Genomic DNA, 27,744 nt, shown 5'->3' with positions numbered 1-27,744 from the left:
AAAAGAAGTAGAAGAGTGAGAGGAAGAAGTACAAAATACAAGAGCAGTGAGACTGGATCTGTAAAGAAGCCAGAAGTACAGAGACCGAAGGAAGAGGAAAAAGACAGAGTGAGTGTGTGTCCTCCTCCTCTTTGTCCCTCCTCCCAGCGCGCTCAACCTGCTCTCATCCCCCCGCGCACACACGCGATGCCCGGCAGCCGCCTGCCGTCTGCGTTCCCCTCCATTTAGCACCTCATCCGACCCGCGCTGGACGCTTCTGGGAGTTAGCATAGCACTCTGCATCCCCTTTCTCTTCCCCGGGAAAGAGCAGCCGTCCCCCTCCCCGCCCCATCCACCCCCGTCCCCGGTCCCTCCGCGAAGCAGCATGCCCGACACGGCAGCGGCGTCCACCGGCAGCGGCGGCGATGCCGAAGGCTCCAGACACCGAGGCCGTCAGCAGGGAGCCGGAGACGGGGAGCCCAGCGCGTCCTGCCCTCCAGCGGCTTCTGGCGTTCTGGGTGAGTATTTTTCCGCCATTTAAACCGCAAAAAAAAGAGCCTGGGAAAGACGAGCGGCCCGAGGAGCATGTGGATGTGAGGGGAGAGCATAATGAGCCGCTTTTCACCTCACACACACAGCCTCCTTTTGTGGTATCAGTCCAGCACTGCCAGCTCAAAACGTGACCGTCAGGACGAGACGAGAATGAATAGTCGTGGGTATCTCAGGCCTGGAAGGTCACAGACTGTATTGTGTCAACATTACTTGAAATTCGCCATTAAAACGGGGGAGAGAGCGCCAGTCGGTGGTCAGCGTCAGGCTTAGTGCTCGATGAAACCGTCTGCTGCTCTTTTTGAGGCAGGTTAAGTTTTCTGAGGGACGCGGTTCGTTCAGTTCAGGTGCTTTTTGGAGGGGTGCAGTATTGTAGCCATATGCAGGCTACAGCCATGCAGCGTTGCTTTCCTTGATGTGGCTGGCTGGGAATCAGCCAGCTTGTGATGGCGTTTTCTAAGACATTAAGTGCCTATATGCAGTCTGTCTGTCCTGTAATGCGGATATGATCGCATGCTTAGTCAGGCTACAGCGTTCTGAAGGATTTTGGGACACCTGTTTTGGCCCCATCGTGTTGTTGTTTTCTGCTCGCATCATCCTGCACCCGTGTTTCAATGCGGCGCAGCGTGATGCAGTCAGCTAAGCCAAGACATCTGTAGTGGAAAGGACGGACACTCGGCTTACTGGATCACAAGTCCGGCTGCAAGAGTTAGTGATGTCACGAATATGATGTCATTGTGAGATGGGATCACCTGATGGGTGCAGGTATGGTCGTCTCTGCTGCTGCTGTTGCTGTTGCTGCTGCTGCTGCTGCTGCTGTTGCTGCTGTTGACTTTTGGGCATGGCTTGTGTCAACAAATGGAGCTGGAGAGTCTGTCAAAATACACAAGTTTTCTTAGCACGATGAGGTGCAGGTGGGAAACCCTTCACAGTAAGGACAATAATATGCAAACTCTTAAAGCTCATAGTGAGACATGTAAGGGGTTTCTTTTTTGCATTGTCTGCATGGTGGGTGATGAATGGTAAAGGTGCATGTATTTGTCACTGTACAGCGAAATGTGTCCTCTGTATTTAACCCATCTGTGGTAGTGAACACACACACACACTAGTAAACTAGAGGTAGTGAGTACACACACACACACACACCCAGAGCGGTGGGCAGCCAACTCCAGCGCCCGGGGAGCAGAGAGGGTTAAGGGCCTTGCTCAAGGGCCCAACAGTGGCAGAACCCACAACCCTGTTATCGATAGCCTGACGCTCTAACTGCTGAGCCACCACTGCCCCTAATCAGTAGAAATGCTCCAAAAATCTTTTTTATTGAACGTTGAGAAGGTTTGATCCCTCCGCTGCAAAGTTGCTGTTTTGGAGAAACGGCTTGTAATGAGAGGAATTTTATAAGAACATCATGAGATTGGTGGTCTTAGCGTCTGCAAGTAATTGATCTTCAAGATAAAGTGTGTTGAATCCCGTATTTCCGGCATTATTGCTGATTTGCCTCAGAATTATTTATTTTTGCAACATCTTTTGGCTATGATTATGATTAGGTTGTTGTTCCACACCTCATCAAGGACCACTGAGAGAAAGGATATCCAGCTGAACGCTCTTATTTCATTTCATATTCAATTTTTAAAAATGTAGTCATTCAGTCATTCATTCATTGCAGTTTTTCTAAAATCTAAATTTCTTTAGTTTAACAAACATCATCTTAAACCTTTGAGCTTGATGAGAGTGATAATACCTCTACCACATTGCAATAATCTGGTTGTTACAATGATGTTGCTCATCTCACACCAGCTTGTCATTATTAATGCAAGCGGCTTTTAGCAACACACTGGAGCAGTCGAATCAATGTTTTTTTCTTTCTAAAGTTTTTGTCTCTGCATTGTAAAGTCGTCCCACCATCACTGGTCATTTAAAAGTGTTTTAAACAACAGTAATCAACAATGTGATCATGGATGTGGGTGTTGTACTGTGACTAAATTAGCTTAAATTAGATACTTGAGAGTTATCCATTCAAGATTCAGATTTGCAGCATGCAGCCATCTAGTTGTTACTGTAAGCAAATAATTTCAAGACTTTTCAAGACTAAAACCAGTAGGGAAAAAATCCACATTTATGATGCAGTTTAGTTCAAGCCTAGTCTAGACATGTGTGCTTGGAAAACTACACTCTAAAGGTTTGCAAGGTAAAACCAGCACAAGAAGCAAACGTCAAGACTGATGCCTGTGATCAAGTACATCAGTAATGATTCATCACACCTCTGTTGTTCTGTACACACTCATTCTGTGGCAATGCACACATTGCATTTCATAGTGACAGAGTATTTGTTTGCACAGTTACATTGTCCAAATTTAAATGCACCCGTGGTTGACTTTGCACAGTGTTTCTGAGAGCTGTATTTCTTTGCCAGTTGTTTTTATTCCCATAGCCTTTATATTGGCAGACGTATGAAGAGAGCAAGGGCAAAAAGGTTGAACACAAAAGATGTGAACAGTAGATGCAGAAATATAGTTCTGGAGATACGGGTAATGTTTACTAAGTAAATCACATGCCTTTTTCCCATGTAAAATGTGGCTCTTTAGAATAGAATATAGTAAAAAGACAAGATTTATTTCAAGCCTATTGGAGACACTGTGTTGAAACATGGTTTCTATCCTCGTCTCTCCTAGTACAACGCTCAAGGTCACATATGAAGTACAATTACAGCAGCTCTTGTCATTTGACACCATTAAGATAGAGCTAAAAAAGAAGACACTGGAATGGATTTGCATATTAAAACACAGGAGCCATGAGGTAATTTTCTCCAGTGTAAATAATTTAGTATCTTATTTCTTGCTTTAATGTCTATTATTATGCATTAATGCAGGTGTGTCTCGATTAGATACATATTCACTACAGCACAAATAAGTAGTGCCTGAAAATGTGTCATATATTAATACACTTAAAAAATGAACGGTAACTGTATAGTTAACCTTTATAATCTATAGCAGGGGTAGGGCAGGACAGGCAGTGCCATGTAAGGCTAATTTAATTACGTTTTTTGCAGGTTGATGCAAAATATATCTACATTCTATGACTTATCTACCAGAAACCGATTGTATCCTCCCAGTATCATTAAATTGACCCTAATCTTATACAGAGTGCATTATTCATATTGTGACATGTTGGATCATTGACTTCTGGTGAAACCTGGTGAAAATTCCTGTATTTTTTAATATTGCAATATATATTGCCTGAAAAAAAACTATTGCAGTGTCATTTTTTTTAATATCATGCAGCTCTAAGCAGTGGTTACCACATACCACCCACGATCAAACTCAAACCTCCAAGTACACACAGTTCTACACTGTAGGTTAGATGTGGTCTCCACATATCTTACATGTAATCTCTTTTGCCAATGCTATTTCACCAGTTGTGTGGAGCATACCCTCTTTCACAGTCCGCTAGAAAGTATAGTAGGATGTTTAATTGTTGTTTCTGGCGATTGCAGGATGCACACTAAGACGTGTCAGAAAACGCTGAGACAGAGAAAAACACCACAGAGCAGAAGATGATGTACACTACAATGCCTACATAGCCTTTGCAGTATTTTTTATTAAGCACTAAACATGAACAAATGTTATGTAATGCAAAGTTCAGATTGCAAAACATTCATTAATAGTTCAGCGCATGCAGCTAATTTTACAACCTTGGGATGCCAAAGTACCACTGATCTGTAGTGTTTCCTTGCAGTTTATAGCACTGTTGCTGTTGCATTGCTGTCCCCTCAGTGTCCTCTTGGTGCAGTGTGCAGTTAGCCAGCTAAAGATATTATAGCCAGGTTAGCTTTTAGCCTTGCACCTGCTTGCTTCTCCAAGTTTGCCTTTCTGGAGTCTTGCTAGGAAAAAAAGAGTTTAGATCCAGTTTGATCAACTGAGATAGTCCTGTTTGGGAGTGGACGTTAAAGAGAGAAGATGGCAAAGGCCACTCACATTTAGCCAAGCTGAGACTGGCAGTGATACACTGCTCTCCAGTTTTGCAGGGAATCAACAACACCATATTCTCCTGCAAAGGCCGTCACGTTTTACAGCGTTGCTGTAGTTGTGAAAAAGCTTTTGCTGGAGGACTTTGTGTGTGTAGAATTTTAGTTCGCAATTCACACTGTTCTCTTTTTTCATGGCATTACATCAGCCCAAGATAATTTATTTTTATTGTATCCAATATTGGAGTTCTTTATTGATATCACAACATGTTTGATCACCCATGTCTGGTGAAATCTGGTAAAAATTGCTGTATTTTTAATATTGCAGTATATATCACAGAAAAAAAAATCTGTTGTCAGTTCTCCAAGTCTTGCAGCCCTACTCAATATTCTAAAATTATGATTGATAATTATGTCAGAATGGGACTAAAAGCCAGCATTGCCTGTAGAGGATATCATTTTTTCTGTTGTTTGAATTAGAAAAAGCAAACAGTATTAAATATGCATGATCTACATCAGAAGGCGAAACTTCTCACAGACTGACAAATCCCATTCTACGTATTGCTTTCTACTCATCAGCATCTTCTTGAAGTACTTCCGTGGGATTCTGAGATTCAGGCTGATGTTCATGAGTCAGACTCACTTGCTCATTTATAATTTGAGTGCTTGCTCACAATGGCCTATTCACCCTGTTAGATAACCAGGGACTGCTTCTTAACAAGCACCCTAGTTCAGCAACTAGAAAGAGCTTTTTTATGAGGACAGCATACTTAGCTCACTGTGGCTGAATGACCGATAATTCTTTGGAAGTCACATCTGAGTACCAGTGTAATTAAGCATGTGGAAGCTAATAGTTATGCAAAGTATTTTGAGTTCCTTTTCTTTTGAGTGCATACCACAAACCCTGTTTGAATAGTCAGCTAGTGGTCAGTTGGTTATTTACTTGGTACACCATTCCCCAAGAACAGGGAAGGGGAAACTCCAGCCTGGGAGGTCGGATTGTTGCATTGGTTTGTGCTTTTCCTGCTTAAACACACAGGATTCAACTCATCTGTTAATTGCTAGGTTTAGGAGGTGTGTTCGATTAGGGAAATCAGCAAACTGCTGGACTTGGTTCTCCACCCCTGCTTAGAGCTTGCTTGTTTTGAGGATCTGTATCATTCTTTCTATCTCTAGATGTTTTGAAAAGCGGTGTATTCACAGACACACTATGAAGAACAGGAGTCATATCAGTCTTTATATAATGTTCCCTTCATGGATATTGGATGCGTCATCAGTATCTTCCTCTCCGAACACATTTCCAGCTAGAAGAGGCCGAACAGCTGAGCCGCTGTGCCTGCTGTAAGTAGGTGTGGCCTTCTAATGCGGGCTGTTCTTGGAGCATTAGCTCATCATGCCTGCCTGTCATCTCAGTTGTTTGTCTACATGACACAAAAGACCTTTTCTCTCCCACTCAACGGTGCAATTGAGGTCAAGTGCATTTGCCTTGCGATTGAAATACACCGGGAACGGCCTCGTTTCAGCACCTTCAACACTTGGCTGTGTCCCAGAGTATACCTGTTGTGGTGCCCTAATTTAATATGCGGCTCAAATGGGCAAAACGAGGCAGAATACACACATTAGCAGCAGTCTGTGAGAAAAGCTGTCCCTGGAGTGCCACATGAAGGAGTTCAGATGGGTTCAAACCAGCATCAATTCATCAGTGTGGCTGCACATTTCAGACTTGAATTTTCAGTTGCAAAAAAGGGAAGGAGTGCAACACATTTCCTGTAAAGTGGATAGTATGTTAAAGAGGGTTTAGCAGTGTAACACATTTTTGCCCCTCTTATATTTTTGCTTGCTTTGTAACACATGCAGTGAGCCACCACAGATGCAGCTCACACAATGCCAGAGGACAGCTGAATTTACTCTGTTGAAATGAAAACATTTACTAGTAATAATAGTAAAATATACTGTGTACACACACACACACACACACATATATATATATATGTGTGTGTGTGTGTGTGTGTGTGTGTGTGTATGTGTGTGTGTGTGTGTGTGTGTGTGTGTGTGTGTGTGTGTGTGTGTGTGTGTGCTGCTTTGAATTCCAGGTCATGCTGCTAGCCATCAGCAGCCAGAGTCAGAGAGTGCACAATTGGCCTTGCTCTGTGGGTTGAGTGGGTTGATGCCTCTTTCTCACCACATCAGCCCTAGTGTGATGTTAGTGAGCACAGGTGTCTGTTGTATCATGGGCTAGGGAGCCGTGCTGTCCTGTGAGCACACTGGTGGCTGTGCAAATTTCAGCCAAATTACTCAAAGCTGCATGTGTTATATAATTTCTTTCTGAACTTTGCCCAGATAGAACATAAAAGTGAACCAAGGTGAAATGCTATGCTGATTTTCTCTGGGTAGCAATTAAGGTTATATTTGCATCTCATCACTTCTACTTGCAGAAATGTCAGCAGTGTTCGTGAGTGCTGGGTCAGAAGACGACAAAAACAACTGTTAAGAAAGTAATACAATTAATTAAAGTTGAAAAATCTTTAGCCATTATGCTGTGCTAGAGGACAACAGCAGTGTCATTAAAGTAACATTATGCAGCAATTTTAACCTAAAATAACAGCTTTAAAAAGTGGCGTCTCTGACATTGCCACTCCAGGTCCAGAGCACTGCTTCTGCACTATCGAACTTTGGCACAGCGTGCATGAGACCTCTGGCAAGAACTTTGTAGTGCCGTGTAACCCGAGTCACATTTGTGTAAAGCCCTGTAATATTACTCTACCAGGCCAGTCCACATGCTTCTTTCACTACATTAAATCTGTCACATTTATTTCCTTCAATTGCAACTACCATAAAGCATACTGGCACATTTTTTAGCATCTCTACAGTCATTTACCACTCGAAGACCATGCATTCTCACATTTAGAGTACAAATTGCTGCCGCCATTCTTTTATTAAAGTGGTTGCCAACATTTCATAGACTCTGTTTACATATCTGTGGATGTTGGATCCATGCTAGCTGATTATTTGACCCAGTGACAGCATATACAAGAGTCAACCAAGTATAAAGCCCTGTGGGAGACCACAGAGAATCTCATATCTTTCAGAGCTATATCCATCTAGGACAATTTAATACAATTCCAGAGAGAGCAGTTCACTTGTATACGTATATAGACTCAGCGCTTATTATTTATTTAAAGCTGCTCAACTGTCCACCAGGGAGGAAAAGGCACTACTGAGCAAGTAGCACTTCCTGAAAACTGAGTACATATGTGTCATCATCAGAACGCAATTATAGATTCATTAGCTTTACAATGGCCTCTTATGCCATCTTCAGCAGGGCATTTAAAAAATGCATTAGACTCACTGGCACGGAGTGTCTGCTGGACAAATGCTCTGATGCTGTAAGTTAGATAATACTTCACCCACAGCACAAAATGTTACACTTGCAGGTTCTAAATAGAATGTAATGTATTTCTACGTGCCTCCTAGAAAACAGACCATGGGGGAGCTAAGTGACGAGTGGTTGATTTGACAGGTGTTTATGTGGAGTTATGGGAGAGATGATATGATATCGCCTGTCTGCGCTTGCAAAGTAAATAGCAGTCCTTTTGCCCTTATGAGAGAGCAAGAAAGCCCAGCAGGCAGAGTGTGAGATATGTCAAGGGTTTAGTAGACAATATACAATATAGGCCTACTATTTATTATATTTCAGTGCAGAGGGGATCCCTATATAAGCTATATAAGCTACGTCTATCTGCCTCATGAGTGAAAATGTTCTTGCCCAGTAAAGTAGAGCAAATCGTTGTGCTGGTTATTGGGGCATTTTGTGGGACGTTCCATTAAAAAGCCCTGAAGATGATGTTTAGTTTCAGTGTCAAATGGCTCAATTAAGAACCATATTTAGAGACGAGAAATTACGGTTTTATGGTTGCTTCTGTTGGGGATCGAATCACAACAGATGATTTTCTGAAATGCCTAGACAGTCATTCAAAATGCAAGAGAGGATTGTTTGTGGAATGTGGCCCACTTTCGGAGCGGTAGCGTTTCAAATGAGCGTCTCTAAGGGCCTATGCCTCAGTGAGCATGGAGCCACAGCAGTCCAGTAGGCTTTTACACACACACTGACCTCACATGTACCATGTCACATGGGCCAGAAAGCCTCATTTTAAACGCTTTGCCCTGCACTGTTTCATAGTGAATAGAAAAAATCCAGAAAAAATCTAGTACTGTGCAAAGGTGTAAGGCACCTACGAAAATCTAAATTATTTTTTTCAGAAATGCTTATTTGTTTGTTTGCTGTTTGTTTGCTTAGTAAACACTAATATTAGACTAAATACTAATAACATTCATACAAAAAGTACTACTTTTCACTACATCACAGTGTTCATTAAAACAGCTCCAACGCTCTTCTCATGGGAGTGTCATAGTATTTATAGTTGTCATCCAACACCTGGTTTAGTAAATCAGCGCTTGATGATGTTAAATCAGGTGAGCTGGTGACGGAGTTGGACAAATCCATGCGCTGGCTGGAGGCATCCAGAAGAAATCTAGAACCAAGCTTTGCTCTTCATCCGTTCTAATGTGATCTGATGTTCTTATTCAAGCAGAAACACTCTTAACGCCCAGATAAATGGATTTAAACAATGTGCTTAGGTGCATAAAACCACTGCACAGTAGTGTATATTTGAGATTTGCTTTGGTGAGTCCAACCATGTATGAAATTAGCTTACTCCATAGGCTACTTTATTGCTGGTGTCCACAAAAAAGAAAAAAACCCTGCAAACTGCAGCATAACTATAAAATGTACAAATATACAGGTTTGCCAGTAATGTAGTTGCATTTGCTTTGTCTTTGTCCTCGTTCCCTTCATTATTTAATTTCCTCAGCTTTGAGTTGGAGCAGAATGCAACAGTTTTTTCACAGTTCTCCTCTGCTGTGTGCTAATCTGTAATAGTGTGCATATCCACCCACCAGCTTCCTGTTAACACTGGGACGAAAGAGCAAACACATCCAAGTCTACAAGATTTAAAAGATATTCTTCACAACCCCAAATGCAAACAGTTCCTCTCTCCCTCGTGAGACCTCTCCCTCAACTGGCTGAGGCTCATGTTTCATCCTGAGGAAGGTGTAGCCAGGGCTCCTGGGAGAGAAGAGTTAAGCTTTTAGGTTTCAAATTTCAACTTTTATTTGTCACATGAAAGGAGCCGTACAGTGCATTGTTCTTGCTGTGTAATTCTAGGCTAGATAGAGCTCCAAAGCTGGCGGACATATTAGACCATAACACAAGAGACAACAATAAAGTAGTATGGAGTATAGCATAGCACAGGAGGCAATAAGAAGGTGGTCGAGTCTTATTCTTGCAAAAATCAGATGCTGCAAAAGTCATGCCTTGTCATCTCATGTTGCAAGAGAAACGTGGGTGACATTTTAACTTGGCAAAGAGACATGGGAGCTAGAGTGTGTGTGTAAGACTGTGTGTGTCTGTCTATCCATGGCAACATGGCAAGGTGACTGACTCTCAATCTCTCTCTCCCTTTCTCTTTTTCTCTCTCTCCCTCCCTCTGCCGATACTCTTTCTCTTGGCCACAGATAAACTGTTTGGGAAGAGGCTGCTGCAGGCCGGGCGGTACATCATGTCCCATAAATCCTGGATGAAGACAGTGCCCACAGAAAACTGTGACGTCCTCATGACTTTTGCAGGTGCTGCCATTTCTCTCTCTCTCTTTCTCCTTTCTTTCGTTCTCTATCTGTCTCTTTCTCTCTGTCTGACACTCACTGTGCACTTTCTTAGAAGGACTTCACTAATATTGGGTATGGCCTCCCTTTCCTCTCAGAACAGCCTCAGTTCTTCGTCATGGCATGGATTCCACAGTGTTGGAAGTATTATTTTAAGATTCCAGTCCATTGACTCTCCCGTTTTATGGGGGTATCTACCGGTCACCAGGAAGCCACTGAAGAACATTGAACTCATTGTCATGTTTAAGGAGCCAGTTTGAGGCAGCTTTTGCCTTGCGACATGGTGCATTGTCATGCTGGAAGTAGCTGTTAGAAGATGGGTAAATTGCAGTCATGAAGATATACACATAGTCAGCAACAATGCTCAAATAGACTGTGGTGATTTTTCAGACCAGGCTACATTCTTCAGTCTTCAACTGTTCAGTTTTGGCGAGCCTCTGCACACTGCAGCCTCTGCTTTCTGTTCTTGACTGACAGAAGTGAAACCTGACATGGTCATCTGCTGCTGTCGCTGATCTGCCTTTGTTTGTGCTCTCAACACATCAAACTGTGTTGTCAGTGAGAAATGTAAAGATGTCACAGCTGGGGGGACAGTTGGCCTGACTCCCTAGGGACCCTCAGAGGGCCCACACTAAACGGACTGCTTTGGTGTATAATTACACAGAGACTGCATTTGCACATGAAACGTATAGAACTCCCCTGTGCACTAACAGAGACATTTATTCAGAATTGAAATCAATATGAATGATCTACTGCTTTCACACATATATGTAACATTTAAGAATCCTGGCTTTGACAGAATGGCTGATCTGTAAGAGAAAAACATATGAAACAAAGTTTAAAGTGCTTTATGGGAACTTTGACAGACTGCATGATTGTGTATCACAATAAATACCAAACCTGGGTTGTTTTTATTCTCACAGACACCACAGATGACCACACGCTACTTTGGCTGCTGAACCACATACGCCTTGGCATCCCAGAACTTATCATCCAAATACGACACCACAAGCATACCAGAGTCTATGCGTTCTTCGTTACAGCGACATATGAAAAGTAAGACACCTCGATGGCTTAATTTCAGCTGAGTGTGTTTTGAAACAGAACCGAGGTTCGATGGTTGTCCTATGAGAGGGAATGCTGTCAAAGCACTTTCAGCAGTTCAAAGGTGTGCCCTGGAGTTGAGGCTCAGGTTTTGTCCTAGCTGTGACTTTGTGATCTGTAGTTGGATGTCCCTACCACATTCTCAGTTGAACCATGCAGCACAGTGTCTGACCAGAAATCTGCATTTCTGCTTAACAATGCTGCATGCTTGCTTGGTTTTCAGTAGGGGTACACCCATCCAACTTAGTATTGGTATCTGTCTGATACTGACCAAAATCACTGGAACAAATGTCAGAAGAAAAACAAGGATAATCCGATCCATTACCCTAAACAATCACATAAAACATAGTTCTACAAGTCTGCATGCTGGTATTCTAGGCTTCATAACTCAGGATCAGTATAACTTAGACAGATACATATTATAACAAGCAGCAACACTTACCCTATCTAACCTTGTTTTGTATAGTCTTTACAAGCAACTACTCCAATTATAGGCATAGTAAATTGATGGTCAAAATATGGTCAAATTTGTACAAATATGACAATTTGTTAATATTTCATATTTTATTAATATCTCAAATTCAGACATATTTAAGCAGCCTATGATCTCCTAAAAATAACGTCTCATAAATTCTTTGGAATTTTTAGGCAAATATAGTTATGTCAAACTATCATAAAAATGGTAGAAAAATGGTAATGGAATGCTGATTGATTGTTGGATTGGGTGGTAGATCATTCTCACAGCAGTGCTGTCTACAGAGTGTCAATAAAGTGCAGAAATATGGGAAAATAAAATAGCCAATGAGTGTAAATAACCAGTAAACTCAGTCTATATTTATATTCCAGTATAGCATTACTATATAGCTAGCTATCTAATATTCAAGAAGTTAATCAATCTAGAAGCAAAAAACCCTCTTACCTACATGAAAGTTAAACATGGTGTTTATCCGTATGATATGACTCACTAGACTCCATTCAGCTTGGAGCCCCCTGCAAAACTGTGATACAATTATAAAAGAAGGTGTGGCAGACACATTATTATTTCAGTGTACTGCCTGAGGCAGAGGGTGGCTGAGCAGATGGTAGATTGATGCTTACTGTCAGGTTCAGGCCCAATTCTCCACAGAACATCAGGCAAGAGTCCCTCACCAAGAGAATGTGCACATTGAATTAGGGATAGTTAGCCATATTCGAATGGGATTCGTTTTACATGGGAAGGTGGGGGGTAATGTAATTATGGAAAATGTTCCTCCACATCCTGTGGGAAAGAAGTTATTTCATGGGTTTTCTCAGGTCTGGAGGTACTCAACCTGGCATTTAGTCATGTCACATATATGTGATGAAGTGAAAGTATACCTGCAACAAAAGCACATATCAACCACAAGCAAGACTGTGGAAAATGTGGAAAACCTCAGGTGTTGTTTGATGCAACATTCAAATCTTGAAGATTTTCTAAAGGATTCCTCAGAGGATCCACACTAGTGGGTGATCTAGTGCGGGTTTAGCCCCCTACACTCCCCCAGATTTCCTGTGCTCCGCAAATAGCCAATGAGTCATCAAATCAGTCATTAACATCACAGACATCCTGTGGTACCCTGCAATGGACTGCACCCCTGTGCATGGTGCATTGCTGCCATGCGCCCAGTGATTCCGGGTAGTCTCTGGACCCACGCGACCCTGACCAGAAAGAAGCAGCTAAGAAAATAAATAAATATGCTTTGGTAAAATCACACTGCCTAACCTTCTTATGTAAATCTAATCATGTTGAATAGGGCTTGAGAAACAAGCTGATAATGAACTAGTTTCAAGCTCCAGGGCTGCTCTGTGACACTGCTTTGCCATTAGAACTCTTTAATTCTAGGAGATTGAGTAATGATCGATTTATTACACTGAGTCTTGCTAGTGTCACCATGAGCAAAGTGTTCTGGATCAGGGATTGATTGTTGTCTTTACCCTGGTAAACACGGGTGTTTTGTTCAGTCTGTTGCGAGGAGCAGAAGAGATGGGTCTGCGAAAATCAGTGAAGCCGGAGTTTGGAGGTGGCTCTCGCAGCTTCTCTTGTGAGGAAGACTACATTTATGAGAACATTGAAAGTGAACTGTGCTTCTTCACATCACAGGTGATTCACATTAGCATACATTCTCTTCTATATGTGAGTCTATATTTTAGCTCTTCACTTTCAAACTTATATGTTATTTTTGCGTTTTACATAAGTTTTGTGTTTAAGATAAGTTACTAAAAATGACCTAAATAACAGTCCTTAAAATAAAAAAATATATTGTTGCAAATGAAACCTTTGTGTGTAATTCTTTTCCTATGCACCCTGATCTTGTCTAAGATTATTCAAGCTGTTATATGATTTCTCTGCCTGGATACTTATCTTCACAGGAACGTCAGAGCATAATCAAATACTGGCTGGACAATCTCCGAGCCAAACCAGGGGAGGTCCTTCACAACATTCACTTTCTTGAAGGGCAGCCCATAAGTATGTGTCCTTTCCTATCATGTAGTGTTGCTTAAAAATAGCTCTGCAAAGCATTTCGCCCTGTCGTTTCTAAGCATGTTGTTCTGTGATGAAATGCTCCCAAAGCAAAGCAGAACTGAGGCATGTTCTGAATATCTGTAACGTTTATGAAAGGGATTTATGAGTATCTGCCCATGCTTACTGGTTTGTATCTCTCTGTATGTGTTTTTGCAGTTCCAGAGCTGAAGGCACGAGGTGTGATCCAACAGGTCTTCCCCCTCCACGAGCAGAGAATTCTGGGTCAGCTAATGAAGTCATGGGTGCAAGCAGTGTGTGAGAAACAGCCTCTAGGTTTGTAATTATCACCATTATTGTCTGCTGCCTGATAATGCCTGTGCTAAAACTTTCACAGGTGATTACTCATCTGTTAAGACAGGAATTTGGCTTCTACAGTCTAAATAGCTATTTGTGTAATCGCCAGTTTTTCTATCATTCTCATTATATCCATTATATCTCATTATATTGTTTCCTGTGTGTTTCTGCCTCTGTTAGATGATATATGTGATTATTTTGGAGTGAAGATTGCCATGTATTTTGCCTGGCTGGGTTTTTACACCACCTCTATGCTGTATCCCGCTGTGATCGGCTTTGTGCTGTGGATGCTGACTGAATCTGATCAGGTAACAAAAAATCATCTTAAATGGCGTTTTGGTGGTATGCTTGCTCTACCATTTACCATGTAGAATAGTTTTACTCAAAAAATGTAAACAAACTGAACCTAATTAAAAAAAAAGTCAAACATGCTCGTATACAGTACTGTGCAGATGTGTTAGCCACCCAAGCATGTTATTTAATAGTATTTACCTCAGCATTAGGAGTGGTATTGCTTGTAAAACCTCCAGATCACATTAGAACAGATAGAAATAAAAATAAATGCAGTAAAAAGTTATGAAGACTTTATCATTTTGAAAGAAGTTTGAAGAGCAAAGCCCCCATCTAGCATGGAAATTTGTTCAGATCCATCTTCAGCTTTAACACCTGATTTAACATCATTAAGCAGATTTACCAAAGCATGCCATTGGATAATAACTATAAATAATACTAGAACTCCATGAGGAAAGCTTTGGATATGTTCTAATGAACAGTGTGATGTATAACCACTACTTTTCATATTTTACTACTTTGTGTTATTTGTATTTATTCTAATATTAATGTTGTACTAGTTAAATAAACACTCACTGCCCAGATTAGCAGCTTTTTCATTCTTATTTTCACAACTTTTACACAGAACTGTATACTTACTATGCACCCATCATTAAGCCCATAACTGCTTGTGAGTTAAAGTGAATATACCTAACACTAGAACTGCCTTTTGTTTTCTTTTATGTAAATCTGATCACCTATAGCTTCATTACTTTTCATTATGTTACTTTTTGTTTCTGAGCAATGATGCCGATGCTGTTTCTCACCCAGACCAGCAGAGATATATGCTGTGTAGTCTTTGCCCTCTTCAATGTGGTGTGGGCCACACTGTTCTTAGAGAGATGGAAGCGAAGAGGAGCAGAGCTGGCTTACAAATGGGGCACACTGGACACCCCGGCCGAATCACTGGAGGAACCCAGGCCTCAATTTCGGGTAGGCCCATTGCTCACTGCTCATTGCATGATCACTGTGGACTGTTCTTATCGGCCCAACAGTTTATTTATTCAGAGCTACTGCTGAGTAGTCTTTTGAACCCAGGATTGCCTCTCTGTTTTTCAGGGTGTGAAACGGTGCAGCCCGGTGACAGGCTGTGAAGAGTTTTATTACCCGCCCTGGAGGAGGAGGCTGTTCACATGGTTGGTCAGCTTTCCTGTCTGCATCTTATGCCTTTGCTTTGTCTTCCTGGCCATGCTCATCTGCTTTGAGCTTCAGGTTAGTGGCAACATCTAACTCATTCTGATACTCAAGTATGAAAAGAATCAAAAGTATCCAATCTTTTAAGCTGCATGTACATCTGAACAGATACACTGTATAAACAAAAGTATTGAGACACCTGCTTATTCATAGTTTTTTCTGAAATCATTTTTCTGATCCTGCTTTTGTTGGAGTAACTATCTGTACTGTCCAGTGAAGACGGCTTTCTACTAGATTTTGAAGCATTGCTGTGAGGAGTTGATTGCATTTAAAGACAAGACTGTTAGTGAGGTCAGGAAATTGAATGATCACCACTCTACCTCTTCCCCCCGTCATCCCAGAAGTATTGGATTGAGCACCATCATTCCAGAGAACACAGGTTCACTGCTCCACAGTTCAATGCTGGGGGACTGTATACGCCTTCAGCCTAGCGCCTGGCATTAGAATCATTAATCCTTCATTAACACACAAGCTATTAAGACAAGTAAAATTTATACGACATAAGTTAAAGACTATACACATTATTAAACTAAAGACATAAATAAAATAAATAAGTAGTCTAAATCTTAATTTAGGCCAGCAGGTTTGCCAGCATGTTTTATTTACTCCAGAGAATCCTAATCTATTAGCAGTACTTTTCTACAGGGACTAGACAGGGTGTGTGCATTTGCGCATCTGTGTCAGCAATGGGTGTAGTAGCTGAATGCATTCATTAGAAGTGGTCTCCACAAGCATTTGGACAAAGTATATGTATATGCCTGCCAAACACATATTAAGGCAAATTACATTTTAAGCTGCTCCCTCTCACATATGTAGATCGTGTCCACAGTTATTGATAGACAGATGTTTTGTACAAAAATTGTGGAGTTCGCCACTTGTGTACAAGGTGCCATCTCCTTTAAGATTAGTGGTTAAAAAGGCATGATTAAATGCAGACATAATGCATCCAGTGGTACTTAGTTGAACAGACTGTAGTAGGTAGATGTTTATTTGTAACTAACACAGTTCAATTTCAGTATGGTAGTACAGTACAGATATTTAACTAGCTACGTATCTGTGGTTGGCAGGAATTTGTGATGGGGATTAAAGAGTTGCCGCGGGTGGCAAGGTTTATCCCTGAAATCATACTGGCCATCACTGTGACTGCGTGTGACGAGGTGTACAAAAAGATAGCCTGCTGGCTTAACGACATGGGTGAGTCTTCACTGTTTTTATCGGGAACATTAAAAAAGAGATTATTTGATCATGTGCTGTATTTGTTGTGGGGAATTTTTCACTAAATCACTAAATAGATGCAGGGCTGGCAACTCTCATGCATTGGGCTGTGGAATTCATACAGTTAGATCTAATCTTATGCTCACACGGCACACTAGAACATTTCTCACGTATTTTCTAACAATCCCTCATTTCTCTCCAAAACAAGCTCTGACTACGGCTAAAGGTTCCTATAGCTGCTGCTCCGATTGCACTGATTAAACACACCCTCGAACGGCAACATTGACTTCATGAAAGAGTAAAGAAGAGTGCGCTAACTAACTACTCAGTCACAGCTGGTCCGTGTGTTTGTTTAATCAGGGTAGCAGACCGGTACCCATAGCAACCACAAACCAATAAGGAACCTCTTACAAACTGAACAGTGCACTCGCATGCATGGTGCATCAAAGGGAAGAGAAAACATTTAGTAAACACGAATGATACAATCCGAGTACCTTAATGCTGACTGTCGGCTGATACTGATCCCATCTTTGAGTTTCTATAAATTATGCAGTCCCACAACTTAGATAAGATGTGCTGTTAATAAAAACTAGTGAAATCAATTAATTTTTACTGAACAGATTCTATAATCAAACAAAAGTCTAGACTTTTTAAAATGTTTTAAACCTCTTTGTGTTTTTACTATTATATAATCCAGTATGACCAACCTACCTGACCATTTAGCTCAGTAGTCAAATGTGGCCCTGGCCAAGACTGAATGAGCTAGGATTTGCAATTAAGTCTCACATGCACACTGTCTAAGGTTGTTTTCAAACAAATGAGAAGTTCCCGATCCAGTGGATTGCATTGGAACATACCTACTAGCATCCAAATAACTCTCATATATTACGATATCACAATTCACATTAAAATTAAAACTTGTCTGTATCAAAAATTGCTGCGTAATGCTGCTCAATGCTTGCTACAAAAACGACCATGCACCTTTCCACCCCTGCCCCAACCTTTTGGGCTGTGTAAGCCTAAATCCCACCTCCAAGATAATTTAAAAGGTTGGCAGCCCTGACAGATGTGTAAAATGAATAAAGACCCTGGTCAGGAATTGATGTCTACTCTGTTCATTTGTTCCAAGCTGAAACCACACAAATACTGCAAGAGTGAATTAAACAGTGGTGATTTTGCACTGTATGTGTTGGGGGTTTTAGTTCTAAATTGTTGTCTCCTTTTTTGTCTCCAGAAAACTATAGACTCCAGAGTGCCTATGAGAAAAATCTCATCATCAAAATGGTTCTTGTAAGTAGGACCTTTTTATACAGAGTGGAACAAAAAACTATTATATAGAGTTATGGATATGACCATATTGTATGGATTTTTTCTAGTTCTTTGTCCCCCTCATATATTAGATTTCTTAATGATTTGCTGAAGTGAAGAGTTCATTATAAATCAGCTGCAGTTAAGATGCAGTCAGATGCATTAAGCAAAGTATAATATGTCAAAAATAAGAACTGATTGAACTGTAGTAACAAAGTAATTATTGTTCCTAATACAGTCTCAATATTCTGAGTTTATAACCTTGACTATATATTTAGACACTTCATATTTAGAGTTTGAACGTTTTTGTCCCTGAAAGAACACAGCCGTAAGTCCCTTAATCAGTTGTATGTACATTATGTTGTGCTCTCTTCTGTCTTTCAGTTTCAGTTTGTAAATTCTTATCTCAGCCTTTTCTACATTGGATTCTACCTCAAAGACATGGAGCGTCTAAAAGAGGTAAGAGTCTCCCGCACAGGTGAAACCTTGGCAGAGGTTCCCATTCAGATGACTCTTGTCTAGAGATGCTTCATGAGTCACTTCCTTGACTTATAGCTCTGAAATGTATAGATAGCTCTTGTTGCATTAGGGTAAAGTGTTGTCCTCTGAGCATTGCTCTTGGTACTGCTATGGGTGACACACTCACAATCTCCTCGGGGAATGCTCCATCCTCACAGCTTTCCTTCCCGTCACATCTGTCTTCCTCTCTATCTTGCCATCTGTTTGTTGGGTCCTCCAAACTGTCTGCTGGGCTCTTTCTCTTTAGTTGCTGAAGTAGCTCAGGGACAGTGTGCCATGTCTTCATGAATGCAGCGTGGGATCAATAAAATCCATCAGCGCTTCTACAGCATCTACAGTACACAGGAGCACAGTCAGCCCTGACAACTGCCCTGTGTTTTGCACCGGGTTAATCTTTGTTTGACATGTCAGCATCAACAAAAGACTGGCCATTCATTTGCCCTTACACTATTTCAGGAGCAGGAGCTGTTATGTTTACAGCTGTCATTGTTTTCATGCTCATGCTGGCATCAGAAGAGATGTCTGAGCTTTTTATGTCATCATAATTTGTCCCGCGGGTCTTTGACACACATCGAATGAGCTATCTCTGCATGTGGACTGATGAGTACTGCAGAGCTTGATCTAATTTCAGCACAGCACTCCTGGCTGTGTAATTTTAGGGTAGGATTCATCTGTGTAAGGTTTGATGAAAACAACAAAGTCTGAGAAATTGAAGTGAATTATAGTCATTGGAGCATTTGGAGGTTTGTCTCTGCATCTCCCTTGATTAAAAAAAGCATTTTGAATGGTTGGCCAAGATTGAATGTTTTCCAATCTTTTAAATATTGCCAGGCTTTGACCTTACCTCAGGCTCCAAGATGCTGAGAAGTTGACTCATGCTTTTATTTTCTCTTGCCTGGCTTATTAAAATGCATCTTTACTGGGTTTAGTAGTAGTAGTAGATTGCTACCGAAAGAAAACGCCCAGGGGTGAGTTTCTCAAAGCCTTCTGCAGCTGAAGTAATCCATGAGCTCACTTGCAAATGTGACCTGTTTGTTATTCACAAAGTGCTTTTTAAAGGTTTTTTTTTCCTGGAGCTAAATGCCAGAGGCCACTGATAATTTTGGTGGAGGGATTCCTTGTTCTATATATATATATAGATATAAATAATAAAAATCATCATCATTATTCATCATTTATTAATCATTTATTATTATTTTTATGAAAACAATTATTATTATTGTTATTATTTATTATTTTATCCATTCTGAAGGTATTGCCTTAAAAAACATCAGCAATAATTATAAAAATAATAATAATAATATTTGTGCCAATAATGTACATTTCTGCAGTCGTGTGTATTTGAGTTTAGGAATCACAGAACTGATTCTTTTCTCACATCTTTCGGTAGTTTGTTCGTTAATCCCTAAGATTGATCACCTGAAACTCAGGACCAAAGGATTACTGGACTTCACAATGATTCTGCCATCTCCCATCACTGATCACTACATCTGCAGAAGCACAAAGTTTCAGTGTAGTCGTAGAGTTATTGTTCTCAAGTCATTATTGTTCTAATTTCTCCTCTGCAGCATCTTTTCTAGAGAGGGCACCCAGGTGCTTGTCTAGCCATTTCAAGACTTGACTACTGCAACTCAAAACGTGTCTTCAATGTTCCTAAGTTTGGCCATATAAGTCCTCTGCAGCGTTCTCTTCACTGGCTTCCTGTAGGAGCCAGCATCCCTGACACTGGCGCATTGTAGGCCACCGTCAGGGATGCTGGACAAGAATGGACCAGCCCCTCTGTATTTAATGGCATTGGTTAAAATGATCTGTAACTCTGTGATCTGTGATTCAACACACCATCACACCATCCCTTAAGATGCAAGGAAGACAAGCATTCACACTGTTTTTCTGTCCTGGCATTTAAGTGGCCTAAGTGGCGAATTTGCCCTGGGAGTCCAAACGGCAGAATCAATTGTTGTCGTCAAGCGCTGACTGAAGACTTATCTCTTTCAGGAGTACTTAAACCAGCACTTATCTCGCACTTATTAAGGTTTTCGATTGTATTCAAGTCTTACTTGATTTGTTTGACATTCAGACATTCAGAGTGTAGTATGCTGAGTATTGTGTGTTTTGAGTGTCCTTAAATGTAACTGTAAACGTAAATTGATCGTTTTCAAGAAACTCACCCCAGATTATTTACACAAATTTTGTTTTTTGTTTTGTTTTAATAATGTTTTTTTTTATTGTATATATGTTGAAGTATTATTACAATAATCAATGATGTTTTTTTCAGGTCTTTTTCTATTTTCGATATTACTTCTATGATATAGAAAATGTTTCCTATTATTTCATACCATTTCTCAGCCCTGACAGTCAAGAATGTAGAATGAAGAACTGACTTATGGCAGGTCCTTTCAGGATCTTAATCCAACATTATTATTAATATATTTTTGTATATAATAATATACTCATATTAATATTCATCATGATATGTTTTACCCTGTTTATGACCTGCAGATGCTAGCTACACTGCTGATCATCCGACAGTTCCTGCAGAATATGAAGGAGGTGCTGCAGCCATACCTGTACGAGCGCCACCGTCTCGGAGAGCTCACGCTGCGTGCCGTCTGGGACCTGCTGGTGTCTGCTCTGGTCAAATATGGGCGGCTGGCGGCTGGCAGGGCTCAGGTGTCCTCCACTGACCCAACCATCCCCGGTCCGGGTCTGCGGGGGAGTCGGCATGGCCTTTTGGGCCACCAGGAACGTCGTGAGCGCAAGTGTCTAAATGGTGGCTGTGGGGTGCCGGATGAAGATGGGGAGGAAGAACTCGGAGTGGAGAGACAGAGCGAGGAGGAAAGCGAAGAGGAGAGCCTGGTGGACTGTGGCCTCAAACTGCGCAAAGTCAGCTTTATCGAGAAGGTGGAACGCAAGTCCATCGGCTGTGTCAGCCCCATGGAGGACAACTTCCTGGAGGAGGGAAGCCCCACTATGGTGGAGAAGGGCATGGACCCCGCCTCAGTCTTTGAGATGTGTGATGATGATGATGATAACGGTGTCACAGAGCTCAAGGAGCTGACAGCAGAGCCGCCACCTCCGACAGGGTCCGAGAGCAGCGTGCCTCCTAGGCTCCGGAGAAGAGGCCGCAGCCTGGAGAGGGCTGACAGCAAGAACAGGAGAGAGTCATGGATGGATCCACCGGGGGAGCATGTGACCACTACTCTTACCCAGGCTGAGATTGAGAGCTGCATGCAAACATATGAGGTAAAGACACAACTACTATAAGATATACAGATAGGACCCTGCTCATTCATCAATTCTGCCAAAAACAAGGCTAATAAAAAAGAGCCTATTCTGATTTTGTTGGAGTAACTGTCTCCAGGAAAGGCTTTTTACTAGAGTTTGGAACATTGCTGTTAGGATTTGTTTGCATTTAGCGACAAGAGTATTAGTGAGGTCAGGGGGTTGGATGATCACCACTCCACCTTAGGCCCAACTCCCCAACTCATCCTAAAAGTGTTGAATGGACCACTATCATTCCAGAGAACACAGTTCCACTGCTCCACAGCTAAATGCTGGGGGCTTTATATCCCTCTAGCCCATGCCTGGCATTAGGCATGGTACCAATAGGTTTATGTTTATCTGCTCCAGAGAGTCCTATTCTACTGGCAATACTTCTCCATCTGTTTTTTTACTGATGTAATGTTAAACAGAAAGCACTGCCTAGCTTTATGTAATAGCTTCAGGCCATGAAAAGAAGGAAATATTAATTTAACCTGAAATTAGAGAGAAAAAGGAATTTTAACAAATATGAAGAATCTGTATGCCCAGGTCTATCATGTTGCGACTAAATGGCTGTAACAGTTTTTACATTCTATTCAAATGTTTCTTTCCAGGACACATTTCAAGATTACCAGGAGATGTTCATCCAGTTTGGTTATGTGGTGCTCTTTTCTTCTGCCTTCCCATTGGCCGCCATGTGCGCCCTCATTAACAACATTATTGAGATCCGCAGTGACGCCTTCAAGCTGTGCACAGGCCTACAGCGGCCCTTTGGCATGAGAGTGGAGAGTATCGGACAGTGGCAGGTTAGTACAACGTATACTTTTAAGAAATATCTTAACTTTTAAGAAATAATGAAAGATGGATCTGTGACTGTATCTTTTGTCATTGCACAGACAGTAATGGAGGTCATGGGGCTGATAGCAATCATTGTGAACTGTTACTTGATTGGTCAGTGTGGGCAGCTACAAAGGCTCTTCCCTTGGCTAAGCCCCGAGATGGCCATCATCTCTATCGTGATCTTAGAGGTACACACACATTCTGAGTTCACTTTACTTTTTCTCCTGTAAGCTTAAACTCTAAGGACTCAGAAGGGATATCACTGCTACACTACATTATATATGTGCTCAGTCAGATGTTACATACCTAGTCATGCCTTTATCTAATCTTGTTCTTTCTAAACAGCACTTTGCTATTCTGCTGAAATACGTCATTCATGTGGCAATTCCCGATATCCCCAGTTGGGTGGGAGAAGAGATGGCCAAACTGGAGTTTCAGCGCCGGGAGGCATTCAAGGTAACAATTTGCTCTTTAATAATCCATCAATAATCCTAAAGACACTTTCTGAAGTTTAATTATCAAAAATGTGTTCCATGGTCTGTGCTTGCTGGTATGTAATCTCTTTGTGTTCGGTCGCTGCCAGAAGCACGAGCGCCAGGCGCAGCAGCACTTCCAGCAACAGCAGAGAAGGAAGAGGGAGGAGGAGGAGCGGCAGCGGCAGGCCGAGTACCAGGCACGTCGCGAGCGGGATGATGGCCGTTCCGACGGCTCTGGGGGCGATCACCACCATGACAAGAGTCAGGGGGGCAAGTCCAGACCGGGTGGAGGAGGGGGAGGCTCAGGGAGCGAAAAACCGAAAAGGCCTAGCTCACTGCTGGCCAACAACAATGTCATGAAGCTCAAGCAGATTATTCCACTGCAGAGCAAGTTCTCCTCTGGCACAGCCCGTTCCCCACAGTCACCCACGGGGAGCGAGCCCAAACTACCGGGCTTCCTCAGCTTCAAGTTCCTCAAGTCTCCAGAAAATAAGAAAGAGGCAGCAGCTGCCGCTGCCGCCGCTGCTGCGGCTGCTGCAGCAGCTTCAGCAGGCAGTAGTGCTATTGTGGCTGCACCGGGCCAGGAGAAGTCTCAGTCTCCCAGCAAGTCCTTCAACCCTGGGAAACTCTTTAACTTTGGGAAATCAGAAGGTGGGGCTTGTGTGAATGGGGCGCAGCCCTCAAAACCAGGGGAAGGGGCACAGCCTTCAGAGAAGCAACCCACAAAGTCTGACCTGAACGGGGTCCCGGACGAAATCCCATCTCCAGGGGGAGAGGAAGGGGAGAACGGAAACTTGTTAGACTCTGACTCCTCAGGGCCTAAAGTCTAATCCTAAATAAAGCACCCGTTGAGGGAAAAGTGACAAACAAAGGGTCAAAGGGAAGCTCTCGATACAGCCTTCAGTCTTCTCAACACTCTCCAGTGCAGTGGAGGGCCTGGAAGCTGTTGAGTAATACTGCAGATGTGGAAAATGGAATGGTGTTTTTTCTTTTGCTGAGGAACATAGTATTTTCTCAGTATGACTCCCCTCACACACACATACACACACAATGCCTTTGTCTACAACACATACAGGAATGCATGAGCTGCGTTTCTAATCCATTTTGAAAAGGTGTTCCAAAAAGAAAAAAAGTGCAATGTTACGTTACCCTAGTCTGACAATTGTAATACGCATTTTAGTGCCCTCTATAGTATTTGAAAATATTTTACCACCAGTTTTATATCACATGGTGAGACCTTCCCAAAAAACACCACAAATTGATAATCTTAAACATCTGCATCAGTTTGAACTGTGAGTGTTTTTAGTCCTGAAAAGTTTTGTACTTCTTTAAAGCAGCTGGTTTAGTTTAGCAATAGTAGTGTTTCACAGACGACAAGATACTTCAAAACCTGTGAGCTTTATCCATGAGTTAAAATAATCCCTGCAAGACTAAAACAAATGGTCAAAAGAAATCAAAAGAATTGCAATATCTTTGTTTTAAGGACAGTGTATTACACATAGTCTTGTGAGGAACAGTCTGGAGTTGCTGTAAAAGCACCCATCAACACACACAAGGATGAGTGTGATGGAGTGTGAAGGTACCATGTACAGTATGAATGGATAAAGAAAGTACAGTGGCAATTTGAAAGTATTATTTCACCCAAAATACAATCTCAAAAAGGGCAGATGCAAGATTTCTTAACTGTACTTGCCTGTTGAACAAGCTTTCTCCCTTCGTTATTGTAGCCCGAAGGCACAGAAAGGGCTGGAGATCAAGACTGTAGTAACACTGAGATCCAGCAATCCTGATTTTTGGGTATGATACCTATGATACCTACTGTGCATCTTCATATGGCATTTAACCTCAACACTCACTGTTCTTCAGTCCTTAAACATAGTTCTTCTTACATCATGAATTTAGGGTATTCCTTTTCGATTTTGCAACTCAGAAGCCTGCTAGATCAGAGGATCAGAAAGTACTGGTATCGTCCCTTGAAGGGATTCTGCGGGGCACTGTAAAGAATCGTAGCATTTCCTTTTCCATAGTTGCATACTAGTTGCAGTCTCGGAGAACATTTTGCACTAAAAACCCTACTGCCGGTGAGAGGAAAAGACTCTGCTAAGAAAAGGAGAACACCAGCCTGCCTCATTACATATGCAAACGCTCGATTATTGTTTTCATTGCAATGCACTACTGAAGCATTATATTGACCCATCCAGTTTCTGTACATCTGGGTGCTTTGTCTAACTTTTTATTGCTAATTTATTTGCCTAATTTATTCATGCCTACCTTAAGGTTTCTTTAGAAGTTTCTTATTTCATTACTTGCCAAAGCAAAACTACCATGAACACTGGCAGTGCCGAAGCGTTTCTTTGTAAAGCCATAACTTTTAGGTATTTTTTTAAGAGAAGTTATACGTTTAGTTCCGCGAATCCATCCTCGCAGCTCTGGTGATGAGGAGAACGAATATGGAAGAATCCGTCCAAGCTTTCCCTCATAGCTTCATTCAGTATTATGGTATTCTGCTGCTGGAGACAGAGCTGGGGCTCAGCTCTGTCAGTCCAGTGTGAATTGATTAAAGTAACGTTTGGAAAGTCAGCTTTAAAAGGCATAGGATTTCAGAGTCAAGCAAGTTGGCTGAACTGAACACGAATGAGATGAAAGAACCTGGAGTGTTCAAATGGAACTGACCTCAGACTGGACAGTCGGTATGAACACATTTTTGAGTTGCCCACTTTACCCAAGATGAAGGACAAATGAGGTGATAGGAATGTCAAGCCAGTAATAATTTTTTTCTGTGTTCATACGCCCTAGAGCGGGTTTCAAGAGCAAGCAATCCTGTTTAATGGCAATGAAAAACTTGTGTTTGATGATGTGGAGAGTGAGTGACAGTGGCAGTGCCAGTGATCAAATCAAAGAAGAACATTTGAAGGTTTTACTTAGTATTATCAAAACGTGTAATACATAACATGAACTATGCACTAATTTTGCTCATTTCATTGACTGAATTGTCTCAAATAATTCTTGCAATAATACTTCGGCCTGAACAACGATTCTGAATGGGGATCTGAGGCGTCGTGTCCTAAATGTTGAGTAACGTCAAAAGTAAATATCAATCGAGCATCGGTGACTGGTCACCTGCCACGTTAATCCTTCTGTTTCACTGTTGTTACGGTCCATCTGTACACAGTCGGCTCTGAATCAGTGTGCTTCCTTTGGGTCTTAATTAGATAGTCTAAATTTAGAATCACTCTCCAGAACCTTGAGTGATTTCATCTCCTAAACCTGTTCACAATATTTTCAAATATTACACGCTCGGAATGACAAATTACATGTAATCGCGTATCAAAGATTCCCTCTCAAGTGTTACATATCTATATATAATTATCAAACCCGAGGACACTGAAATGCTTCTTCTTTGGCAGTATTAAATGCCTTAACACACACTTCTGCTAAAGAAGACTATATACATATAACATGGTTCATCATAATCAGGTTTATTCTTGAGCCTTGACTCTTTGTATTTATCCACATGTTTTGATTCAGTAAGGTACAAAGATGTTATCCGGCATTGATTAGACTTTGACCACAATTATGTGGTAAATACTTTGCATTCAAAACCGAGTTAGATATTACTGAGAACCTGGAATACTCTTGGGTATTAGGGCCACACGCAAGTATTTTTTCTGACCAAGGTAGAGGTAACTGTGGTTTAAAATAGATTTTCATTTCGTTTTCATTATTTATTAATGGTAATATTCCCTTGACAGCAGAAATCTCTTACTGCGCTGTCCTGAAAGAAGTCTTTGCTTTGTGAGATGTGAGATGAGACATTCACATGTAGCCCATAAAGAGGCCTGATGTTCCACATCCCATCCGAGGTGACATTATAAGCCGCAGTTGATGCTACATTGTCTTGTTGAGTTTTTTTACTTGTCTGTTTCTCCAGTGCTCTCTGCAGCGAGGCGGAGAAGGCCTGTGAAGGCTGAAATTCATATCTTAGTTTGATTGAGGAGCCACTCGGATGCTGCACGGTTTCTGTCATGTTTCTGTCATCTCTGTGCAGCCATTCATGTCCTCACCACCATACTGTTAGGATCAGACTTCTTTCTTGTACTAGTCTGAACAGATTCTTTGTGTGTGGTTTAGAAACGTTGCTTTACGTTCAACCCAACTGTGAAATATTAAATGGGCTACTGATTTAGAGTTTTGAGATTATGCCACTCTTAAGCGGAATTTGTGGAGTTAGCGACGGTGGAAAGAGAGGCAAGTAGTGCTGAAGTGTGTAGACTTCCTTCTCTGAAGGCAACCTCACAAACTAACATGCTCTTCCAATATTACCACTGTAAAGTTTTTTCTTTTCTTTTTCAAAGAAAATGATCATAGAAAAAGGGGTTATTTATTTCTTTTGATTTATTTTGTCATATTTTTGTAAGACCTGAAATGAGATAATAAACAGTTTTAAATTT

The 27,744-nt window shown here is 41.5% G+C and overlaps 1 protein-coding gene across 3 annotated transcripts; it reads left to right on the top strand.

Annotated features, from left to right (window-relative positions):
* Positions 1–27,718, top strand: ano8b (anoctamin 8b). Of its 3 annotated transcripts, none has more exons than XM_072660456.1 (17): positions 1–497; positions 10,064–10,174; positions 11,134–11,266; positions 13,295–13,433; positions 13,703–13,799; positions 14,013–14,129; positions 14,331–14,458; positions 15,252–15,413; positions 15,540–15,692; positions 16,742–16,868; positions 18,124–18,179; positions 18,582–18,656; positions 21,216–21,959; positions 22,592–22,783; positions 22,874–23,005; positions 23,163–23,273; positions 23,404–27,718. In XM_072660456.1, the coding sequence occupies exons 1-17, from the start codon at positions 365–367 to the stop codon at positions 24,121–24,123; spliced, it is 3,330 nt and encodes a 1,109-aa protein (XP_072516557.1). In that variant the 5' UTR covers positions 1–364; the 3' UTR covers positions 24,124–27,718. The 3 variants fall into 3 exon arrangements, with proteins under 3 accessions (XP_072516557.1, XP_072516556.1, XP_072516558.1); XM_072660455.1 differs by having other exon boundaries at positions 23,401–27,718; XM_072660457.1 differs by lacking the exon at positions 1–497 and adding an exon at positions 913–1,293 and having other exon boundaries at positions 23,401–27,718.
* The last annotated feature ends 26 nt before the right edge of the window (positions 27,719–27,744 follow it).

This window comes from Salminus brasiliensis, chromosome 17, assembly GCF_030463535.1.
Source record: "Salminus brasiliensis chromosome 17, fSalBra1.hap2, whole genome shotgun sequence".
NCBI classification, from domain to species: Eukaryota; Metazoa; Chordata; class Actinopteri; order Characiformes; family Bryconidae; genus Salminus; species Salminus brasiliensis.
The sequence above is the reverse complement of the archived record's forward strand: the minus strand, read 5'-3'. Positions and strand labels throughout refer to the sequence as shown.

Bases quoted from the DNA above. Each gene is read 5' to 3' on its own strand.
- ano8b (XM_072660455.1), top strand. From the start codon at position 365: ATGCCCGACACGGCAGCGGCGTCCACCGGCAGCGGCGGCGATGCCGAA. The intron at 18,657-21,215 runs GTAAGAGTCTCC...TATGACCTGCAG, and splicing joins ACATGGAGCGTCTAAAAGAG to ATGCTAGCTACACTGCTGAT. The intron at 21,960-22,591 runs GTAAAGACACAA...GTTTCTTTCCAG, and splicing joins GCTGCATGCAAACATATGAG to GACACATTTCAAGATTACCA.